Source organism: Hibiscus syriacus, unplaced genomic scaffold (assembly GCF_006381635.1).
Source record: "Hibiscus syriacus cultivar Baekdansim isolate YM2019G1 unplaced genomic scaffold, ASM638163v2 tig00110809_pilon, whole genome shotgun sequence".
Lineage (NCBI taxonomy): Eukaryota > Viridiplantae > Streptophyta > Magnoliopsida > Malvales > Malvaceae > Hibiscus > Hibiscus syriacus.
In genome coordinates, this window is record NW_024062869.1 from 1,469,929 (window position 1) to 1,488,978 (window position 19,050).

At 32.6% G+C, this 19,050-nt stretch overlaps 2 protein-coding genes across 2 annotated transcripts; one reads left to right on the top strand and one right to left on the bottom strand.

Moving 5' to 3' along the window:
* Nucleotides 1-2,115: 2,115 nt before the first annotated feature.
* Nucleotides 2,116-18,903, bottom strand: LOC120141530 (fasciclin-like arabinogalactan protein 1). The gene is made up of 5 exons (XM_039156372.1): nucleotides 18,097-18,903; nucleotides 16,910-17,504; nucleotides 14,283-14,290; nucleotides 3,185-3,199; nucleotides 2,116-2,127 (listed from the first exon to the last, which is right to left on the bottom strand). The coding sequence occupies exons 1-2, from the start codon at nucleotides 18,736-18,738 to the stop codon at nucleotides 16,911-16,913; spliced, it is 1,236 nt and encodes a 411-aa protein (XP_039012303.1). The 5' UTR covers nucleotides 18,739-18,903; the 3' UTR covers nucleotides 2,116-2,127; nucleotides 3,185-3,199; nucleotides 14,283-14,290; nucleotide 16,910.
* Nucleotides 9,716-15,715, top strand: LOC120141531 (nudix hydrolase 10-like). Its single transcript, XM_039156373.1, has 9 exons — nucleotides 9,716-9,877; nucleotides 12,721-12,918; nucleotides 13,318-13,383; nucleotides 13,522-13,659; nucleotides 14,165-14,242; nucleotides 14,338-14,388; nucleotides 14,488-14,522; nucleotides 14,987-15,095; nucleotides 15,208-15,715. Exons 2-9 carry the CDS (start codon nucleotides 12,730-12,732, stop codon nucleotides 15,412-15,414), a joined length of 873 nt encoding a protein of 290 aa, XP_039012304.1. The 5' UTR covers nucleotides 9,716-9,877; nucleotides 12,721-12,729; the 3' UTR covers nucleotides 15,415-15,715.
* Nucleotides 18,904-19,050: the final 147 nt, after the last annotated feature.

Consider the following 19,050-nt stretch of genomic DNA (forward strand, 5'->3'; position numbering starts at 1 on the left):
GAATAGGTTAATGATGGTATTTATCCAAGCACATGATCTTGAAGCATGGATAATAATCAAGAAATGATATTCTTCTCCTAAGAAGAAGGCAAAAAGTGGAGTGATCAGGAACATAAGAAAGCTCAACAAAATGCAAAGGCTATGCACATGTTATGTTGTGCAATTAATCGAAACATCTACAAAGGAGTTTCTTCTTGTTCAAATGCCAAAGAGCTATGGGACAAGCTTGAGGAAATCTATAGAGACGAGAAAGAAGAACAAATTACGGTGATGTCTCTATTAGCTCTAGAAGAGCCCGAGGTACCTTCAAACTCAAATAAATTAAATTTACATTCTTTTAATGAGTTACAAAATGCCTATTATGAATTATTTTTGGAGTTTGAGACAATGAACTCCGCATATAAGAAATTGATCTCTAAATTTATAGCTAAAAATTATCTTCTTTTGAAATCTAAAATAGAATTGGAAAATCAAAATGAAATGTTGAGAAAGGAGTTAGAGCTTTCAAAAACGAAATCTGAAAACTTTGAAAAATAAATTTTCGAATTAAACAAACTTCTTCTAGAAACTAAAATGGATTTTGAAAATCAAAATGAAATATTGAAGAAGGATTTAGAACTTTCAAAAATGAAATTTGAAAGTATTGAAAAAGAAAATTTCGATTTGAAAGTTAAGTTTGAATGCTTAACAAAAGAAAAAGAGATCATTTTAAATAATTCATTTAGTTCATGATGAAAATATGCTCACATTGTCATTATCATGGTCATAAGGAACATACTTGTCCATTAAAGAAAGGAAAACTTTTTAAAATTAGACTAGTATGGTTCCAAAAGGAACAAGGGGCATTGAAACTAGTGTTCAAGGATCCAAAGCAATTTGGATACCAAAATCTACTTAAATGTCTCTTGTAGGTGTGTGGGAGCAATGGAGATGAAATTGATGATATTCAAGATGCTCTAGCTACACATGAAAAAGTAATGGGTAACCTCTAAACTTAATGTTATTATTTTATTTGGTTGTTCATTTAGTTTATGCATACATGAGTTTTTAATCTTAAATAATTATGTTTTAACTTAAATAATTATGTTTTATCTCATGTATATTGAAAAATGCTTTATGATGAACAATTTAAAATTTTCAGTAATTTTTTATAACTTTAGTTCATCATAATAATTTTTAGTCAAAATTGTTTTTAAATGTAATGATATCTCTCTAACAATTGATATCAATTTTTCAAATACTTTGGTTTTACAAATTTTTTACCTTAAACTTTTTAATTTTATGCATAAAATTCAAATTTTTAATGATATCTTTCTAACAATTGATATCAACTTTTAATGCATAACATCTTTAAAGCTTTATGCATATGCACTTAATTTCAATAATCGACATTGCATAATGTTTTATATGTGAATGAGTTAAACCATAATCTTTTGAATAATAAATTTGACAAAATACAATGTCTTATTTTAAATAATTACAAAAATGATTGACATTGCATTTATTTTGATTATGCTTATTGGTCATAGAATATGAAACATTTATATGGTGCATTTAGATTCAATAAACATGAATAATTTATGCGTAGTTGCTAAGGATGAACATGATAGTTGGTTATGGCATAGGAGACTAGGACATACAAGCATGAGTGTTTTACAAAAACTAATTCAAGGATACTTAGTAAGAGGATTGTAAAAGCTAAAATTTGATAAAGATAAAATATGTGATGCATGTGCTAAAGGAAAATACAAAAGAGCTTCCTTTAAGTTCATTAATGATATATCAACTAGTAGAGTATTACAATTGATTCATATAGATCTTTTTGGGCCAATTAGGATTACTAGCTTGGGTGGAAAACAATATGCATTTGTCTTGGTAGATGACTATTATAGATATACTTGGGTTCTATTCTTAAGTGCTAAAGATGAAGCATTAGAAAAATTCATCACGTTTTCAAAAGTAATCCAAAACGAAAAAGGTTACTCCATTTTTAGTGTTAGGAGTGATCATGGTACTAAATTTAAAAATCTTGGATTTACTGAGATTTGTAATTCTAATGGAATTAGCCATAATTTTTATGCACCTAGAACCCCTCAAAAAAATAGAGTTGTTGAGAAGAAAATCGAACTTTAGAAGAAATTGCTAGAACCATGCTTTGTGAAAACAATTTGCCAAAATATTTTTGGGCGGAAGCCAAAAATACCGCTTGTTATGTTATTAATCGAGTAATGATTATGCCTATTTTAAAGAAAACTCTATATGAAATTTTCAAAAATAAAAAGCTTAATATTAGTTATTTTCATCCATTCGAATATAAATGTTTTGTTTTAAATAACGGTAAAGACAACCTTGACAAATTTGATGCTAAAAGTGATGAAGGAATTTTTCTGGGTTATTCCTTAAATTCTAATGCTTATCGAGTATTAAATAAAAGAACTTTAGTGGTAGAAGAATCTATACATGTTGTTTTCGATGATAATCCCCTTCCGGGGAATGATTCTTGTGTTGATGATGACATAGGTATTATAAATACACACGACATTGGAGAACCATCATCAAATGAAGAAATGAAAGATGAGGAAACTCACGATGTTCTCGAGAATCCAACCATTGAAGAAAGAGAAGTCTCTTACCCAAGAGAATACAATTATGTCAATGATGGTGAAATTATAGGTGATCCATCCAAAGGGGTAACAACTCGATCTTCTCTTAGAAATATATGTAATTATGTTGCATTTATCTCATGCATAGAGCCTAAAAATATTAAAGAAGCATTAGAAGATGAAAATTGGATTATGGTTATGCAAGAAGAGTTAAATCAATTTGAGAGAAGTAAAGTATGAACATTAGTTGAAAGACCTAATAATAAATCTATTGTAGGTACTAGATGAGTATTTAGGAATAAGCTTGATGAAAGTGGTAATATAGTGAGGAACAAGGCTATACTTGTTGCTTAAGGCTATACTCAAGAAGAGGGCATGGACTATGATGAAACATATTCTCCTGTAGCTATGATGGAAGCAATAAGAATGTTATTAGCATTTGCATGTTTCAATGAATTTAAATTATATCAAATGGATGTTAAAAGTGCATTTTTAAATGGTTTTATAAAAGAAGAAGTGTATGTGGAACAACCTTCTGGTTTTGAAGATTCAAAATTTCTAAATCATGTTTTTAAATTGACAAAAGATTTATATGGCTTAAAAAAAGCTCATAGAGCTTAGTATGAAAGATTGTCAAATTTTTTAATAGAAAAAGGTTTTTCAAAAGGAAAAGTTGACACTACATTGTTTTTAAAGCAAAAAGGTAAAGATTTATTAGTAGTTCAAATTTATGTTTATGATATAATATTTGGTTCTACTAATGATGCTCTTTGCCAAGAATTTTCTAGACTAATGCATAGTGAATTCAAGATGAGCATGATGGGGGAGCTCTCATTTTTCTTGGGACTCCAAATCAAGCAAAGAAAAGATGGCATCTTAATCAATCAAGCAAAATACGTCAAGGATATGCTCAGAAAGTTTGGATTAGAAAATGGTAAACTCCATGACACTCCAATGAGCTCATCTATAAAGCTTGACAAAGATGAAGGAGGTAAATGTGTAGATGTTAAATTGTATAGGTCAATAATTGACTCTTTACTTTATCTAACCGTAAGTAGACCGAACATTATGTTTAGTGTTTGCTTATGTACTAGATTTCAATCTTGCCCTAAGGAATCACATCTACTAGCCATTAAGAGAATCTTTAAATACCTTAAGGAACTCCTAGCTTAGGACTTTGGTATCCTAGAGACTCTAGCTTTAGCTTGCATGCCTTCTCTGATGCGGATTATGAGGATGCAAAATAGATAGGAAAAGCACCTCCGGTACTTGTCAATTCCTAGGAAATATACTGATTTCATGGTTTTCAAAGAAACAAAATTGTGTTGCATTATCTACCACTAAAGTAAATACATTTCAGCTGGTAGTTGTTGCACAAGTTTTTTGGATGAAACAACAACTTTTAGATTATGGAATTGAAGTAGGTACCATACCTATCAAGTGTGACAATACTAGAGCTATTTGTCTCGCTAAAAATCCCATCCAATACTCTAGAACTAAGCACATTGAAATTAGACATTATTTCATTAGAGATCATGTCACAAAAGGAGATATAGTTCTAGAATTTGTTGATATTTTGCATCAATTAGCGGATATTTTTACAAAACCTTTAGATAAAGAAAGATTTTGGACACTTAAGAGAGAATTAGGTTTAACTGATCTATCTTCACTTGGTGTTTAAAATAATTTTAGCACTTCTAATTAGAAATGAAAAATGCTTATAAAAATAAATTTTTGAATGCATTTTATGCTATTAGTTAGGGGAGTTTATGATCTTTAGTGAAAATTAATAATATGTTCAAATAAAATTTAAGGATAGATTTGATTGACTGAACATTGTTAATTTTCTATATATGAGTTGCCAATACCACTAGAGCTAATCAATTTAGCATTCTAAGTGCTTAAAAACAGATTTTGACATTTTTGTGCAAAGTGTATCGATACCTCCTCGCTATGTATTGATACACTATGAATGTGTACCAATACATTCCTTGAATGTGTATCGATACACTCATGAGTGTACCGATACACCCGTTGGGTTTTTTGACTTTAGATCCCTAAATATAACAGTTTGCCAAACCCTTCAAAACAAAAACACTCCCACCGTTCCTCTCCAAAAATCACCCAAAATCTCCTCTTCGCTCATTTTCAACGATTCAAGTCAGAATTTGCTCATATTTCACTCCTAAACCTGCTACGATCATCAAAATCGTGCAAACAACATCTATTCTCACTCAAATCCAAAATTTTTCAAGGTAAACTTTTCTAAAACCATATTTTTTTATTTTTGAACACATGACTAGTTTTTTAATTAGTTATAAGCTGAATTAGATATCATACATTTGTTAGATTGTAGTCTAGAACTATAATCTACAACTAATTTCATCAAAAACACAAAATTTTTCTTAATTTTTGAAATAAAAAAAAATTGCTTTATTTTTTAAAATTGTTGTTTTTGATTTAATTATGTTGTTTTCATGAAAAATATACTTATTATGATTTTTAAACATTGTTTTCAAAATAGTTTTCAAATTTTGCTCATTAGGATTATTTTTAGAGAACCTTGAATATTATGGACTCGTATTGAGTTTTGGGATTGATTTTATTGCATACATGTGTTTTAAAAATTGCAGGTGTCCTTATCCATTCTGATTAAAAACCATGTCTCATTCAAAACGCCCTAGGTTATCTTCTAGTCGGTCAAACCAACTTCAAAACCGACCTCATATTCCATCTCAAAATCCAAACCCAAACGCTCCCGATATGACTATCCATAATTCTTGCTTTAACTAACCTGGTTGTCGAGAAGATCTATACAATAGGTTTGTTAATCTATTCGAGTCATATAAAATCCGGGAAGAGCGTATCCCCTCAATCCAAGCCATGATCGATATGAATTTTGAATATCTTCTTACCCTTATATCTTGGAAATTTGATAAACTGTTTCAGCTTAAACATGTTGTCTATCACCAACTTGTCCGCATTTTCTATTCAAATGCAGTTTGTGTCCAAAATGAGCGTCAAACTGCCACCGTAGGGATTCAGTCGTATCTCTTAGGTCAATTCCTTTATATTGACTCTGACACAATCACTAACATTTTTTGTTTAGATAACGTGGGTTTAGATAACGAAAAAGAAATTGTTGCTACCAATTATAGAGCTAAGGCGAGTGCAAGTACCTTGTTGACTCATCACAAGTGTTTCCTTTACTTAATGATCTCTTGGTGGTTTAGACCATCTGGAGGTAGATACTCCACCCTTATAGCTCTAGATTTATGGTATCCAACATAATAAGAAAATAAATTTGTCACAAATAATTTTCGCTGAGCTTGTAGAAATCATAAACAATGTCCTGTCTAAATATATAGAAACCTTAGTTTACGGTTGTCTTCTAAGTAATTTGTTTATCAAATCCAATCAAAGGGTTCAGCTTGAAGAAATCTTACAACCTTGAAGAAATCGGGTTGGTCCGGGGAAAAGGATCAATGGGTTCGATCAACCCAAAAAACATCGGGTGTTAGTTCCTCACGAGCTGCACCGGAGCCAACAGCTGATGATGATCCAGAGCTTGAAGAACTTATGCAAGATATCGATGATCATGTACCCGAGGACGAGTCGGTCCAGCAAGAGAGTCCAATGCCTCCATACTTTCGATCATTTATGAAGACATTCGATTTAAGGTTTGCATCCATAGAGTCCCAATTAACAACAATGGGGGCTCAACAATTGGAAATTCAATGGGAGATGTGCACAAACAACGAAGCTATGAACGAATGATTAAATGCGCTTACACTCGAGATGCGAGCATATTTTCCTCCTCCCGATCCACCTATGGATGATTAGACCCTTTCTTGCTTAGTTTTCTATGATTGAATTAGAACTCATTGTTAAAACATTTTGAATGTTTTTGGATTTTTATGTATGGATGATTAAACTTGGATGTTTTGGTTATTTGAATTTAGTTGTTTGAATTTGGTTTGGTTGAATGTTATTAAAACTTATGTTACATGTTAGTATATGCACCATTTACATTTTAGACAAATTATGACCAATTACCATTACACATTTATATATGAATATTGATTATGATCTAATGGTTAACATTTCTCTTGATTGAGATCTTAGCAGCTTAAGCTATATCTATATTTATATAAATCAATTGGCTATTTTCTTAAAAAAAAACTTGTTTAAACATTTTATAGTCTTTTGATTTAACAAAAATGGGGAGAATAAAGTAAGGGGAGTAATTTTTCTAAATTGGTTTCAAAAATGATTTTCAAAGAAAATCTTAAAATTACTTAAATGTTTTGTTAAATCAAAAAGGGGAGATTGTTGAAAACATTTTGATGTTTCAATATAACAAATAATGTACTATTGAATTTTAAGATTTTATATTCAATTTAAATTATATATTCGATTAAATTATTTGAATATCAAAAATATTACTCCAAGTTTTCAAATGTCAATTTTAATCCTTACTTAAGTGTAAAATTGTGTTTTAATCTTAAAATATTTTTGAAATAATTTTTACAAAGTATTTCGAACCATAATTGGGCTAAAAATGATTTTTACAAAGGGGGTACCGATACACTATTGGATGTATCGATACACCCCCAACTTCAAATTTAATTTGGGTATCGATACACAGTTGATGTACTGATACACTCCTGGCTCCGAGAAAGATAGAATGTACTTTGGGTACCGATACACTCTTGAGTGTACCGACACACCAGGTTAACCAATGGTCGAAATATTTGAATTTTACACTGAGTGTACCGATACACCTTGATAGTGTACCGATATACCTACGCTCCCAACTGATTTTTTAAATGGTATTCACACCACAACGGCTCTATTGACTTCACCAATGATCCTCAACGTTCAGAAGTGATTCAATGTGTATTTAAACAAGCTCAGGAGCCATTGATCAATAACAAGAAACAACAATTAAGAAGAAAAGCTAGAGAATCAAAGAGAAAACATCAAACCTCAAGTTTGAGCATTTCAAGCCTATTTTTATTCAATATTCATTTTGCTTTCAAGAACAACATTTGTGCTCAATTGTATTCATTCTTGAGTGTTCTTTCTTTGTTCTAGAATTGTGCAAACATATTGTCTTGTGAGGTTTTTCTGTAAGTTTGCAAAATTTGTGTATTTCTCTTTGGGAGAGAGTGTTCTCAAGAATTTGGGGTATAATTTTTGAGGGAGTTGTAAGGTTACTCTTTGTCCTCAAAAGAAAGACAAATTAGTGAATTTGTGGAAAATCCTTAGTGTGGATAGCTAAGGTAGTGGACGTAGACTTTGGTTGAAAAAGTCGAACCACTCTAAATCGTTGTGCAAATATTTTTAATTTTCTGCAAAAGCTTCCACCGAAATTTTCATTGCCAATTCACCCCCTCTTGGCCGATTCATCAATCGATTAACTCAACATTTGTTTTTTCTCATGTCATTCAACAACAAAAAATTGAAAAAAGGGATGGTTTTAGGGGAACAAAACATGGGTCTTTAATTTCTTCAAAAAATAATAATAATAAACATGGGTATTTAAGGGATTGAAAATGCCTTTATTATTATGCCAAATCTCATATTTAATATATGATTTTTTAGTTGAATTTTAATTAAATGGTAATATCATTATTTTTATAATGATCTTGAAATGATAATTTCGTCGGCTCTCAAAATTCAATATTCTTAGTTTGATATGTATTTATATACACAGACACAAAGAGCTATATAATATAAAATTGTCTAATAAAACAAATTATTCTTAGGAGAAAGGTAATTTGAATTGAAATCAAAAGTTGGTGAATGAAAGTCCCGTTTTCGTCCAAATTTGTGTTCAACCATATCTAATAGAATACGTATATAATGGCGTATGTTTTTTTTAGAACACCAATGTTAAAATATATTATATTTTTCAGTAAATTAGGTTGAGAGAGTTGTTCACATAATAAATTTCTCTAAAATTCAATCTCAATTAATCGATTAATATATTAAATATCAGCGATTAATTTAAAATATATATTATATTTCTTTAAGAATTAATGTTTATATGCTTTATATTTCTAAACAAGTATACAACACCTATATAAATTTATTATGTCAAGTATATATATATATTATTATATGAATTCTGTAATATTTTATATTTTAAATATCATTTTTATCGCATTTAAGATCATTATATATGAAAATAAATACAAACCCGATAACATTGAAAAAGTTGCAAGGAAAAAATATCGTAAGTGAATTAAGACATATTTTTAGTAAAGAGAGGGAAAAAATATGAATGAATTTTAGTTTAATTGATATTTGCATATAGTTTTGTAGTTGAGATTTTAAATATAGAATTACGATTTAACTTAATATTTAAATTTGATTTCGTACAAATAAGTTATTCACTAGTACTATTAATTTAAATTAAATTAATATATGTAATTAAAAAACTTTAAATATTAAATTAATCTTAAAATCAAAATTTGAATATTAAAATATAAATTTAGTAAAAAGGATAAACTGCATATTTAGTACCTAAACTATAAGTTCGGTTCGTTTTGGTACCTAAACTTTCATTTTTTTTAAATCATACATAATGTTTAGTTTTCATTTCATTTTAGACATGTTGTTAAAAACTTAACACGTTTAGTACATATAATATCAATTTTAGCCTATTTTAGTATCTAAACTTTCAATTTTTTTCAAAACTTAACGTTAAATTTTAAACAAAGTACTAAAATGAAACAAAAACTAAAATTTTTAACGGTAAAATAAAATAAAAACTTTAAGTATAATTTAAAAAAATTAAATACTAAAACAAATTAAAACTAATAATAGAGCGTAATTTACCAAAAACTTATTGCTCCCGCTGGTCCCTCACTAAAATGGGCGGCATTAAATATGGAGGGCCACGTATCGTTTAGAAAGGCTCTTATTGGCTAAAAAAGTAGAGTGGATATACGTCAGCATCCACTTCATCTCACATCATAAGTGAATTACGAATTAGTTAGTAAGCTCAAAGCCCAACAACCATATCTTTATAGCAACGCACTAAAGCCTTTCTTCATACGTCTCGCTCTCGGCTTCTATTCTCTTCTGTTCATTCTGTCTTCATTTTCCATAAATACAGTCTGCAAGCAAAAGCAAATTCATGATTTGATTCTTAAACTTGCTCTTTGAATCACTATTTATTTAATCACTGCTCAGCATTTAGCCCCGCGGCTGCTTCAAAAACGCTGGGATAATTGTGCTGCTCCTGATTTTTCGTTATTTAGCAGGTGACGATAATGCCATTGATTTTGAATTTTTTGAATGATAGCTTTTTGGGTGTTATGATTATGCATTTCTTTCCGCGTTAATCACATTTTCCAGTAATTAGCTTTAGAAGATTTTTGAATTGGAGGACTATTTTTTCTTAATGTTTGAGTGAAATGCATTTCACTCGTTTGGAGGTTAGAAGTTTTTCCTTTCATTTTCTGGTTTTTTCATATGCTGGTTTAATGGTGGTGTATTATTTCATCTCTCTTTTCCTGAATTATAAAATTATGGAGGTAAGCCAAACAGAAATTTTCACATTAACCTTTCTCTTTAGAAGTGATATGTATCATATTTGAGTTGGAATCCCCAAACTGTGACCATGTCTCCTATCCTCACGCTGCAACTTACATGGTCTTCTTGTAGCTCTGTTTAGTATTAACTGATTTCTAATTGTAGTACGAAGACTGAAGTTTAGAAAACATCTGTTTTCCATCTTTCAAAAACTGAATGAATTTTTTTTTTCTCTCGTTTACATCGAAAATGTTTTATGTCGTTTGATTTACATACAATAGTTGCCATATTTATTAAATTAAAATTATTTCACGTTGTTTGATTTCCCCCCACCCCCAAAACCAAATTTTTATTTTAAATACTAATACGAGTGAAGTTCACATCCGCTCTCACTAGGATTGCAAACTGGCAGACCTGGTGTGGATATCTTTTTCAGCATCTCATATTTATATAATATTTTTGTGTACACCACCTTCCGGGATGGGCATGGGATCCGAATCTGACGGATTCTGATTTGACTCGATCTAACCGGGTCGAGTTTTTTTTTTTAAATTTAGGTTCAGGTCGAGTCGGGTCGATTTTTTAAAAGTGGTGTTCGGGTCGATTTTTTAAAGATTGTGTTCGAGTCGGGTTGGATTCGGGTTTAAGGTGAAAAAATACTCGATCCGACCCGACCCAAAAAAAATAATTTTACCTTATATATTTACGAATAATTACAATAATACCCCTATATATATATTATTTTTTCAATTAAATCATTATTTTTATTGAATAAAAATAATATTTTTTTATTATTTCGGGTTGAGACGGGTCGGGTTCGGCTTTTATTTCAAAAAGTCGGGTCGGATTTGGGTTGGGTTGGGTGGAGGGTATATATTATGCGGGTCGGGTCGAATTTCAAGTGGAGAAATCATTGTTCTCGGGTGGACCGAAAATCCGACCCATGTCCATCCCTACCCACCACCTATGACATGATAATTTTTTTTAAATTTATAGCAACTCACACGAGTACACTCTCAAATCAATCTAACGCACACTATCTAACTGGATACTTACCATCTATCTTGTACCCGTCTGACATCAACCTCTTAGATTATATAAACGAAAAAACATAAATCAAACACATCTAATAAGAAGCATGATAAAATAAATCACTGGCAAATCCAGAAATATTTTTGAAGGTGGACACATACACATTAATTATTGAAAATTTTTGTATAGGATAAACACAAGTAAAATTTCAGGGTGGACACCTATAGTAAAATAAACATTTAATATAAAGAAACTCGAATTTCACGATAGACACGTACCCATCCTAAGGATGCTTTGCATCCGTCACTGAAATAAACCAAGTATTAGTTGAGTATATACCTTAACATTTGGTTAAATTACAAGTGATGTCTTCCAAAATCTTAAGATTTATAGAATAGTTTCTGAAATTATACCTAAATTCACAATTATTCAAAATTTATATGGTGAGTAATTAATAGTTAAGGATGTAGGGCAGGCGGATACGTAGCGAGCAGATTCAGAACAGTTAAGATCTTAAATCCATCACTTATCTACTATTCACAGCGAGTATAACTTTTTTCATCCGCAATTATCCATTACTCATTAAAGCAAATTCGAAACAAAATCCACAAAATTATTCCCGCCTGCCATCCCTGGTTCTCACTTAGAAAATTACGTCTAGACTCAAATTGAACTAAGCTCACGGGCTTAGCAATTTTCATGTAATTTATTAGTAGAACGTGATGATTTATTTTGGCTTAATACCTAAAACGACCCTATACTTTAGGGTAATTCTCATTTTGACCCTTTTATTATTCTTTCGGTCAGTTTGGCCCTTCAACTTTCATTTTGTCTGCACCGTTGATCCTTTGACATTTTCTGTTACAAAAGAGATAATGACAATCGAGTTTCACGACTCGTAAAAGGAAAATGAAAATTATTAACAATTATGAAAAAATCTAAAATAAAATCATAAAAGTGTGCCAAAATTTTAAAAAAAGCTTTTAAAAAATCCAGAACTTGATAAAAAGAACTTAAAAATTAGTTTTATATATATATTGCTTTTAGTACTTTTATGTTTTTTATTTTTTTTTAAATAGATTGAAAATAATTATTTTTAAAAATATATAAATTCCAAAACATAAATCCTATTTTTTGGTGATGGAATGAAAGTTGAAGGGTCATTGATCGAAAAAATAGTATAAGTGCCAAAGTGAGACTTGCACTATAGTCTTTTTAGCTTATTGAGCCTTTTATTTTTATTGATCTGACCAGTTTCCTCAGAACGAATTTTGAAAATATAGAAATATGAAAGTCAATTTCTAAGAAACAAAATGAGTCTCTTTTTTCTTATTTTCGTGCACACGTGCATCGAGTTGTTGAACTGAAAGTATGGCAGTGGATCATTTGTAATAATGAAGCATGATGTATTGTATATATATGTGGAAGTATATATGATGTATTTGTGCAAGTCCATACATGTCTGTACATCTAATTTCTTTATTTCTCCCTCCTCTGGTGGTACCACTTTGAGAATATGAATTTTATTGAAGGTTCGAAGTTGGAACAAATGCCGATCTCAACGGATTTATCAGAGGTAGTTGGGAGACAGGTGAGCAGAAACGGAGTTTGGCATGCTGAATTTCTTCCTGCTATAAATGATGATCATGGAGGTGTCATTGTGGAAATGAAGGAGCACATGGACACTAAAACCTTTCTTACTATGCTCACAGCTTCTATGTTGCAGTGGAAGCAACAGGTTAAATTTGAGATGGATATTTTTTTAGATGATTGCTGTGATTTGAACAGTGCAATTGATACAAGTTCTGCTTATTTTTTAGATTTGTAAAATGGTCTCGAGTCGATTGAGCCGACTTCTAATGCTGAGTCTTCATCCAGATCCGAAGTGTTACTCTGTTTGCAGGGGATTCTAATAGATTTTAATAGATTCTGAACCAGCTATCTAATTGATCAGTTGGTATTCTCTGGTGATTGTGATGTAACCAAAATGAACAAATCTTAACTTTGGTTATTGCTGCTAGAGGTCTTATTTACACAATCAAGTTATTCATATTCTAGGAACTTGATGTAGGGGCTTTAAGTTTCTTAGTTTTGCTATTTTGGTTTATAGTCATTATATTCGGAATTTACTGTGCAGGGTAAAAAGGGAGTTTGGATTAAATTGCCTATTGGACTCGCGCATCTAGTTGAACCTGCAGTGAAGGTAGTCTATAATATATGTTTTTAACTTCATTTGTATTTGATAATTTTATGTTGCTCTTTTTATTTCTTGTTGTCTATAAGTTGATAAGTATAATGTTTTGACTGTCAAGTCTTCTGAAACACTTTAAATTGATTATAGGAAGGGTTTAGATACCACCATGCTGAGCCAAGCTACCTCATGCTTGTTTTCTGGATTCCTAAGACACCTAGCACTATCCCCGCAAATGCAACACACCGAGTAGGTGTTGGTGCAATTATCTTGAATGATAAAAGAGAGGTATTCCACTGAATTCATCGTGTTCAATTTTTTAAAGCGGGTAATTGATTCTTTATTCTGCTAATGTAGAACTAGTTAATTGGATCATTCCCTTAGGTCCTTCTGGCCTTTTGTGGTTATAATAAGTTTCACCTGTTCCATTGGAATCTGGTCTGTGGTTAGACTGCCTGATGATGTAAACTAGAGGACATTTTCCAAAAATTTGTATTCATGAACCCAAAAGATTATCTTTTTGAATATTCACACTCTTAAGTCATATTCAAGCCAATTTGTTACTACGGACCTGATGCAGCAGCTCAGAGGTTCATGCTCTCAGCTATGTGGTGCTTTTATTCTCAGATTCACATGTTAACAGTTTTTATTATCTATACGAGAATAACCTCTCAATCTAGCTTTTTGAAGCATACTATTGTTGTAAGTGGTGATACTATAGGTTTAACTCTCGCTTTTGGATTAATCAAACTATTTCTCTCATCTTCTAAATAAGAATATTCTTGGCTGATAGGTGCTTGTAGTTCAGGAAAAGAGTGGCATTCTTCAAGGAACAGGCATATGGAAAATTCCTACTGGGGTGGTTGAAGAGGTATGTTCCGGTGTGCCGTCATAAGGAACTTTCACATCACCTAAAAATCTAATTCGCATTGCTATCAAATGATAAATGAGCTCCTCTACAAACAGGGCGAGGATATTTCTGTGGCAGCTATAAGAGAAGTAAAAGAAGAGACGGGAGTAAGTGATGAATATGCATAAATATTTGTTGTTTTTACACCAATGATTTATCATGAGTGTTAATGGCCTTATGAAGACCACCGATTTTTCCTTTTTCAGATTGACACAGAGTTTGTGGAGGTCCTAGGTTTCAGGTATGATGTTTGCATGAGCAAACACGTCCTTTTGCTTTAAACCGCACAACTCAGTTTTATATCTTCAACTTACATCACATATGTTACTGATATTGCCATGCTTGGATGAAAGGCATATTTGAAAACTAACAAGAAAATAGACCCTGATATCATTATTGTTTTTCGAGTTAGCGTAGTTAGAACTGGACAATGGTTGTCAAACAAGGTTGTAAATCTGAAGTGACGGTTATGAAAGTTTTGGATGAGATAATTGTTACTGATATACCAGGTTGTCAAATAATTACAGTATTTGATAAGCATGAATTTAGCTCTAGAAGCACTTCAGTTATCGGTGTAGCAAATACCAACAAACAAACTATAATTGGTTTAATGAGTCATTCGCATCAGCTTTTGTGCAATACTGCCAACTGTTGTGGATAAATCATAGTGAATTCTTTGTTTTGAAATCATTTTCTTAAATTCAGGCAATCACACAAGGCATTCTTCGAGAAGTCGGATATGTTATTCATATGCATGTTGCATCCACTGTCCTTTGATATTCAGAAGCAAGAGCTGGAAATTGAGGCAGCCCAGGTACAACTCATATTGTTCCATGTTATTTCCTCCATCCAGTAACGAGTCCTGAATTAAGAGTATGTACAAGAACATGCGTGTACGTCTGCCCTGTTCCTATTTCTTTGTACAGTGGATGCCGTTTGAAGAATATGCAGCTCAACCATTCGCCCAGAAGCACGAGCTTTTCCGCTACATTAACGAATTGTGCTTGGCGAAGGTAGACAGAAGCTATGCCGGGTTTTCCCCTCAGCCGGTATTGAATTTCAGCGACCAACCATCTTTCCTGTATTTGAACAACAGGGATCTGGGCAAGTCAAGGTCTGCCATCAACCCCTGAAAGCAAAACAGGGATGATGATACCATCGAGTTTGCTAAGCAACTCTATTCCTTGTTTAGACCCCTTTTCCCTGCATGCACTTCCTTTTTCTCTTTCCGATAAGAAAACAGGTCTTAAGACCCTCATCATGCGAATAGGCCCCAGTTAGACATAGCTTTTGCTACAGGAAATGAGATTAGGAGGTAAATCTAGTATCCTTTCCCTTGGGGATCAAACTTTCTTTTGCTTTAATCGTTGCTTCAATTTATGTACCATATATTGGTTTTTGACATGAATAACAGAACGTTTTGTTTTAGCATTTTTAAACTATGTATTATTAAAATTCACGGAAGGAAGTGCTTTGCACAATCATCAAGTACCTACACCTTGATTTAAATATAATTTTTAAATAAATATTATTATGCTAAAACAAAGTAGAAATTATAGATAGGGATGATTTGTAGTTTGGGTCGGCCCAGATTTCAGATTTTTTAGCTCATTTGAATTCAATCTAAGAATAACATTCCTTCACCTGTCATTTGATTTGATTCGGATTTAGGTACTCGATTCAAAGTTGTTTGATTTTCATAGTGAAAATTTGTATCTGATCTGACGCACATATATACAATTCTTATTTTTATTAGGTAAAGTAGAGTCTTGATTAAAATAATATAGAGAAAAGAGTGCTATAGTAATTATCTTTAAATATATAAAGGACAACTATATTATTATTCTTGGCATACATATTTTTCACCATAAATTTAAACTTAATCCAATCTTATCTTAAAAAGAATTGACTCAATTTAAATTCTATTTTTAATAAAAAAATAATAATAATCTTATTAAATAGATGGAGTCAAAATCTATATAGCATGAGTTAAATACCTATTCATTGTGACAGCCTCTCCCAATCCTTAACGACTGTGTGTCTATATAATCATCCAAATGAGTCCAATCGAAAATGAAATCAACCCTTATAAATCATGGATGCGGTTCGGACATTCCTGGATATGGTGGTTCTTTATTCTTGTGATCAAATCATGTGACCCATTCATAAATGAAAGTGTGATAAGCGGCCGCTGAGTTCATTAAAATCGAAGATTATTGTTGATTTCTAAACAAAAATAGTTTAATATATTAAAAAAACTAAGTTTGAAAAAAAATAGATAATTTAAGCATTACATAAAATACTCAAATAATAAACATATTGGTGATTAAATAATCCGACAATAAATAAAAAATCAAATAATAAATGGATCTTGAATGAAATTACCTTTCGTAAATATAACCACCATTTGATATAGGGAGGATATCAAAACAGCTGGAATGAAAATCGTAACAATTTGTATTACAAAAATCATAACAATAAAATAAATATCAAACTTCCAGGGAAAAGAAAATCACAAACCTTTAGTTAATATATCTAACACAAAATTAACATAAACAAGCTTAAAAAACAATATAAAAAATATAAATAAACACACACTGAAGGCTCGTAATAAGCTGACAAAAACACCTTAAAGCAACCAAAGCATTAGCATGAAGCTCAATCCAACAGCAACAAACCTTCCACCTTTAAAACTCGCAGCTGCACTTTCATCAGCTGCCTGATCAGCTGGATCACCGTCCGGTGAATCCGCTGGCGAATCTGATGCAGGTCCCGGGGCCGACTTGGACTTGGATTTCGATGCTTTTGGCGCATCAGCTGCCTCCTCCGGGGCTAGGGCTGGGGCTGGGGCTGGTGCAGGAGTAGGGGCTGCTGCCTTGAACAACTCTCTAGGCATCAAGACCTTGTCGATCGTATAAATCGCAACCGGCTGTTCGTCGAGTAAAGTCCCGGTTATTTTAACGGTGTTGATCTTGGTCTTGAGCGTCACCTCTTCACCGTCGTTTTGTACGGTGAAATCGAACTTGCTGGCTCCGTCGGTGGCTAAGGTGTTCATCAGCCCATTGTTGGATTTCAACATGGATAGAGATTGGTACACCGGCACACCGAAGAACTCGAGGAATGATTCTTTCCCTGAGGCCGTCAAGTTCTTGAACTTTGGTAGAAAGGCTTTGAATGCATCATCCAGAGGGCAGAACACAGCCAATCCTCCATTAACATTATCCTGCAAGTCACCATTACCACATATCTGTATTAGCAACATTATGTTATCTTGCTTATATCTCAGTTTCCGATATGCCCCGTCAACAACCAACACAAACCCGAATCCGAATCCGAGTACCAGTCAACTTCTAACTCGAAATAAGACACATCGGACATAACATACTTGTATCAGCACTCAATTCGATTTGAAAAAACATAGCTTTAATGAAAATTCGACATTTCCAACTGGAAAGGAAACAAAATCCAAATCTGGGTTGCTTTATCTAGAACTTGTCTACAAATTCACATGAAAAAGAAGAACTCAAGGTGTCATTATCATACTTTTTTCAATATAGTTTTGTACTATTTCTTTCAACAACTCCATTTCAAACCAAAAATCTCGCCATCACCACTCAATCAAGTGGCAAGAAATAAACCTTTTTTTCTACCCTTTTCCTCTAACCCATTAATTTCTTTAAGCCTTTTCTTCACTTTCTTCCTTTCCCTTCTTTATCACTAATCAGCATCAAAGATCAAAAATATTTCAGCAACGAATCAATCAACAAATCAAAATTACTATAATTTACAAAGCAAAACACAAATTTTGAGCTCACCTCATATGTTCCCATGGCTCCAGGATTCGCCAAAAGTGTATCAGCAAACACTTTACATCCATGTGCCGACATTATCCCTGTAATATTCAGCTCACTAGGCCCCGGTGTAGGAGCTTCAGCGACAGCTGAAGGCAAAGGCTTGCTGATCTGAATTACAGATATATTATAAGGAAGTTCCTCAACAGATTTAATGAAGAAAGAATCCAAACTACCGCCATTATCTTCAGCTCCGAAACCAACTTTCCCGCCTTTGAAATCGGTTATATTAACAAACCCAGAGACCCCAGGAGCCACCCCTGTGGCTTGGAACATGGTGGCGGCCAGTGCGGAGCCATTGGTTATCTGGTGAAGTTTCTTGGCACCGAAGTAATCGAGGAGTACGTGGAGGGAAAGTATGTTTTTCATGGTGTAGATGGAAGGGTTCTTGGATAAGAGAGATGACATGGCGGCGTTGTCGATGGCGAGGACGGTGATCGTGGTGCGGCGGTTGATCTCTTGAGCCAAGTGCGTGAGAGTGAGGTAGTGGTTGAATGTTGATAAAGACGGGTGCTTTGCGAGTAAACGCGTGATGTTATGGCCATTTGATGTTTGGAAGACGAGAAACAGTGATAAAATGAGAAAAAGCTGCTGTCTTTGCTGCATTGTGTTGTTTTCTTTTTTCTTTTCTCAATGGTTTGAAGAACTGAAGAAGGAAAGTGAGTTTTTGTAGGGTTGAAAGGCGAGAACTTTGAGGGGAAGAAGGGCTTCAAATATGATTAAATTACAAAGTGAGCCACTCTGCTACTGGTTTTTGGCTTTGGAAGTACAAGAGGAAGGGAACAGAAGGGGACAGGGTTTTAGAGATGGCTTTGTGGTTGTCAGTGCCCAATATAAGCTTAACCATAAAAATGATAGGTTTGCAAATGGGTTTGGGTTTTCATTAAATTACTATGGAACCACTAAAACTATAGGTTT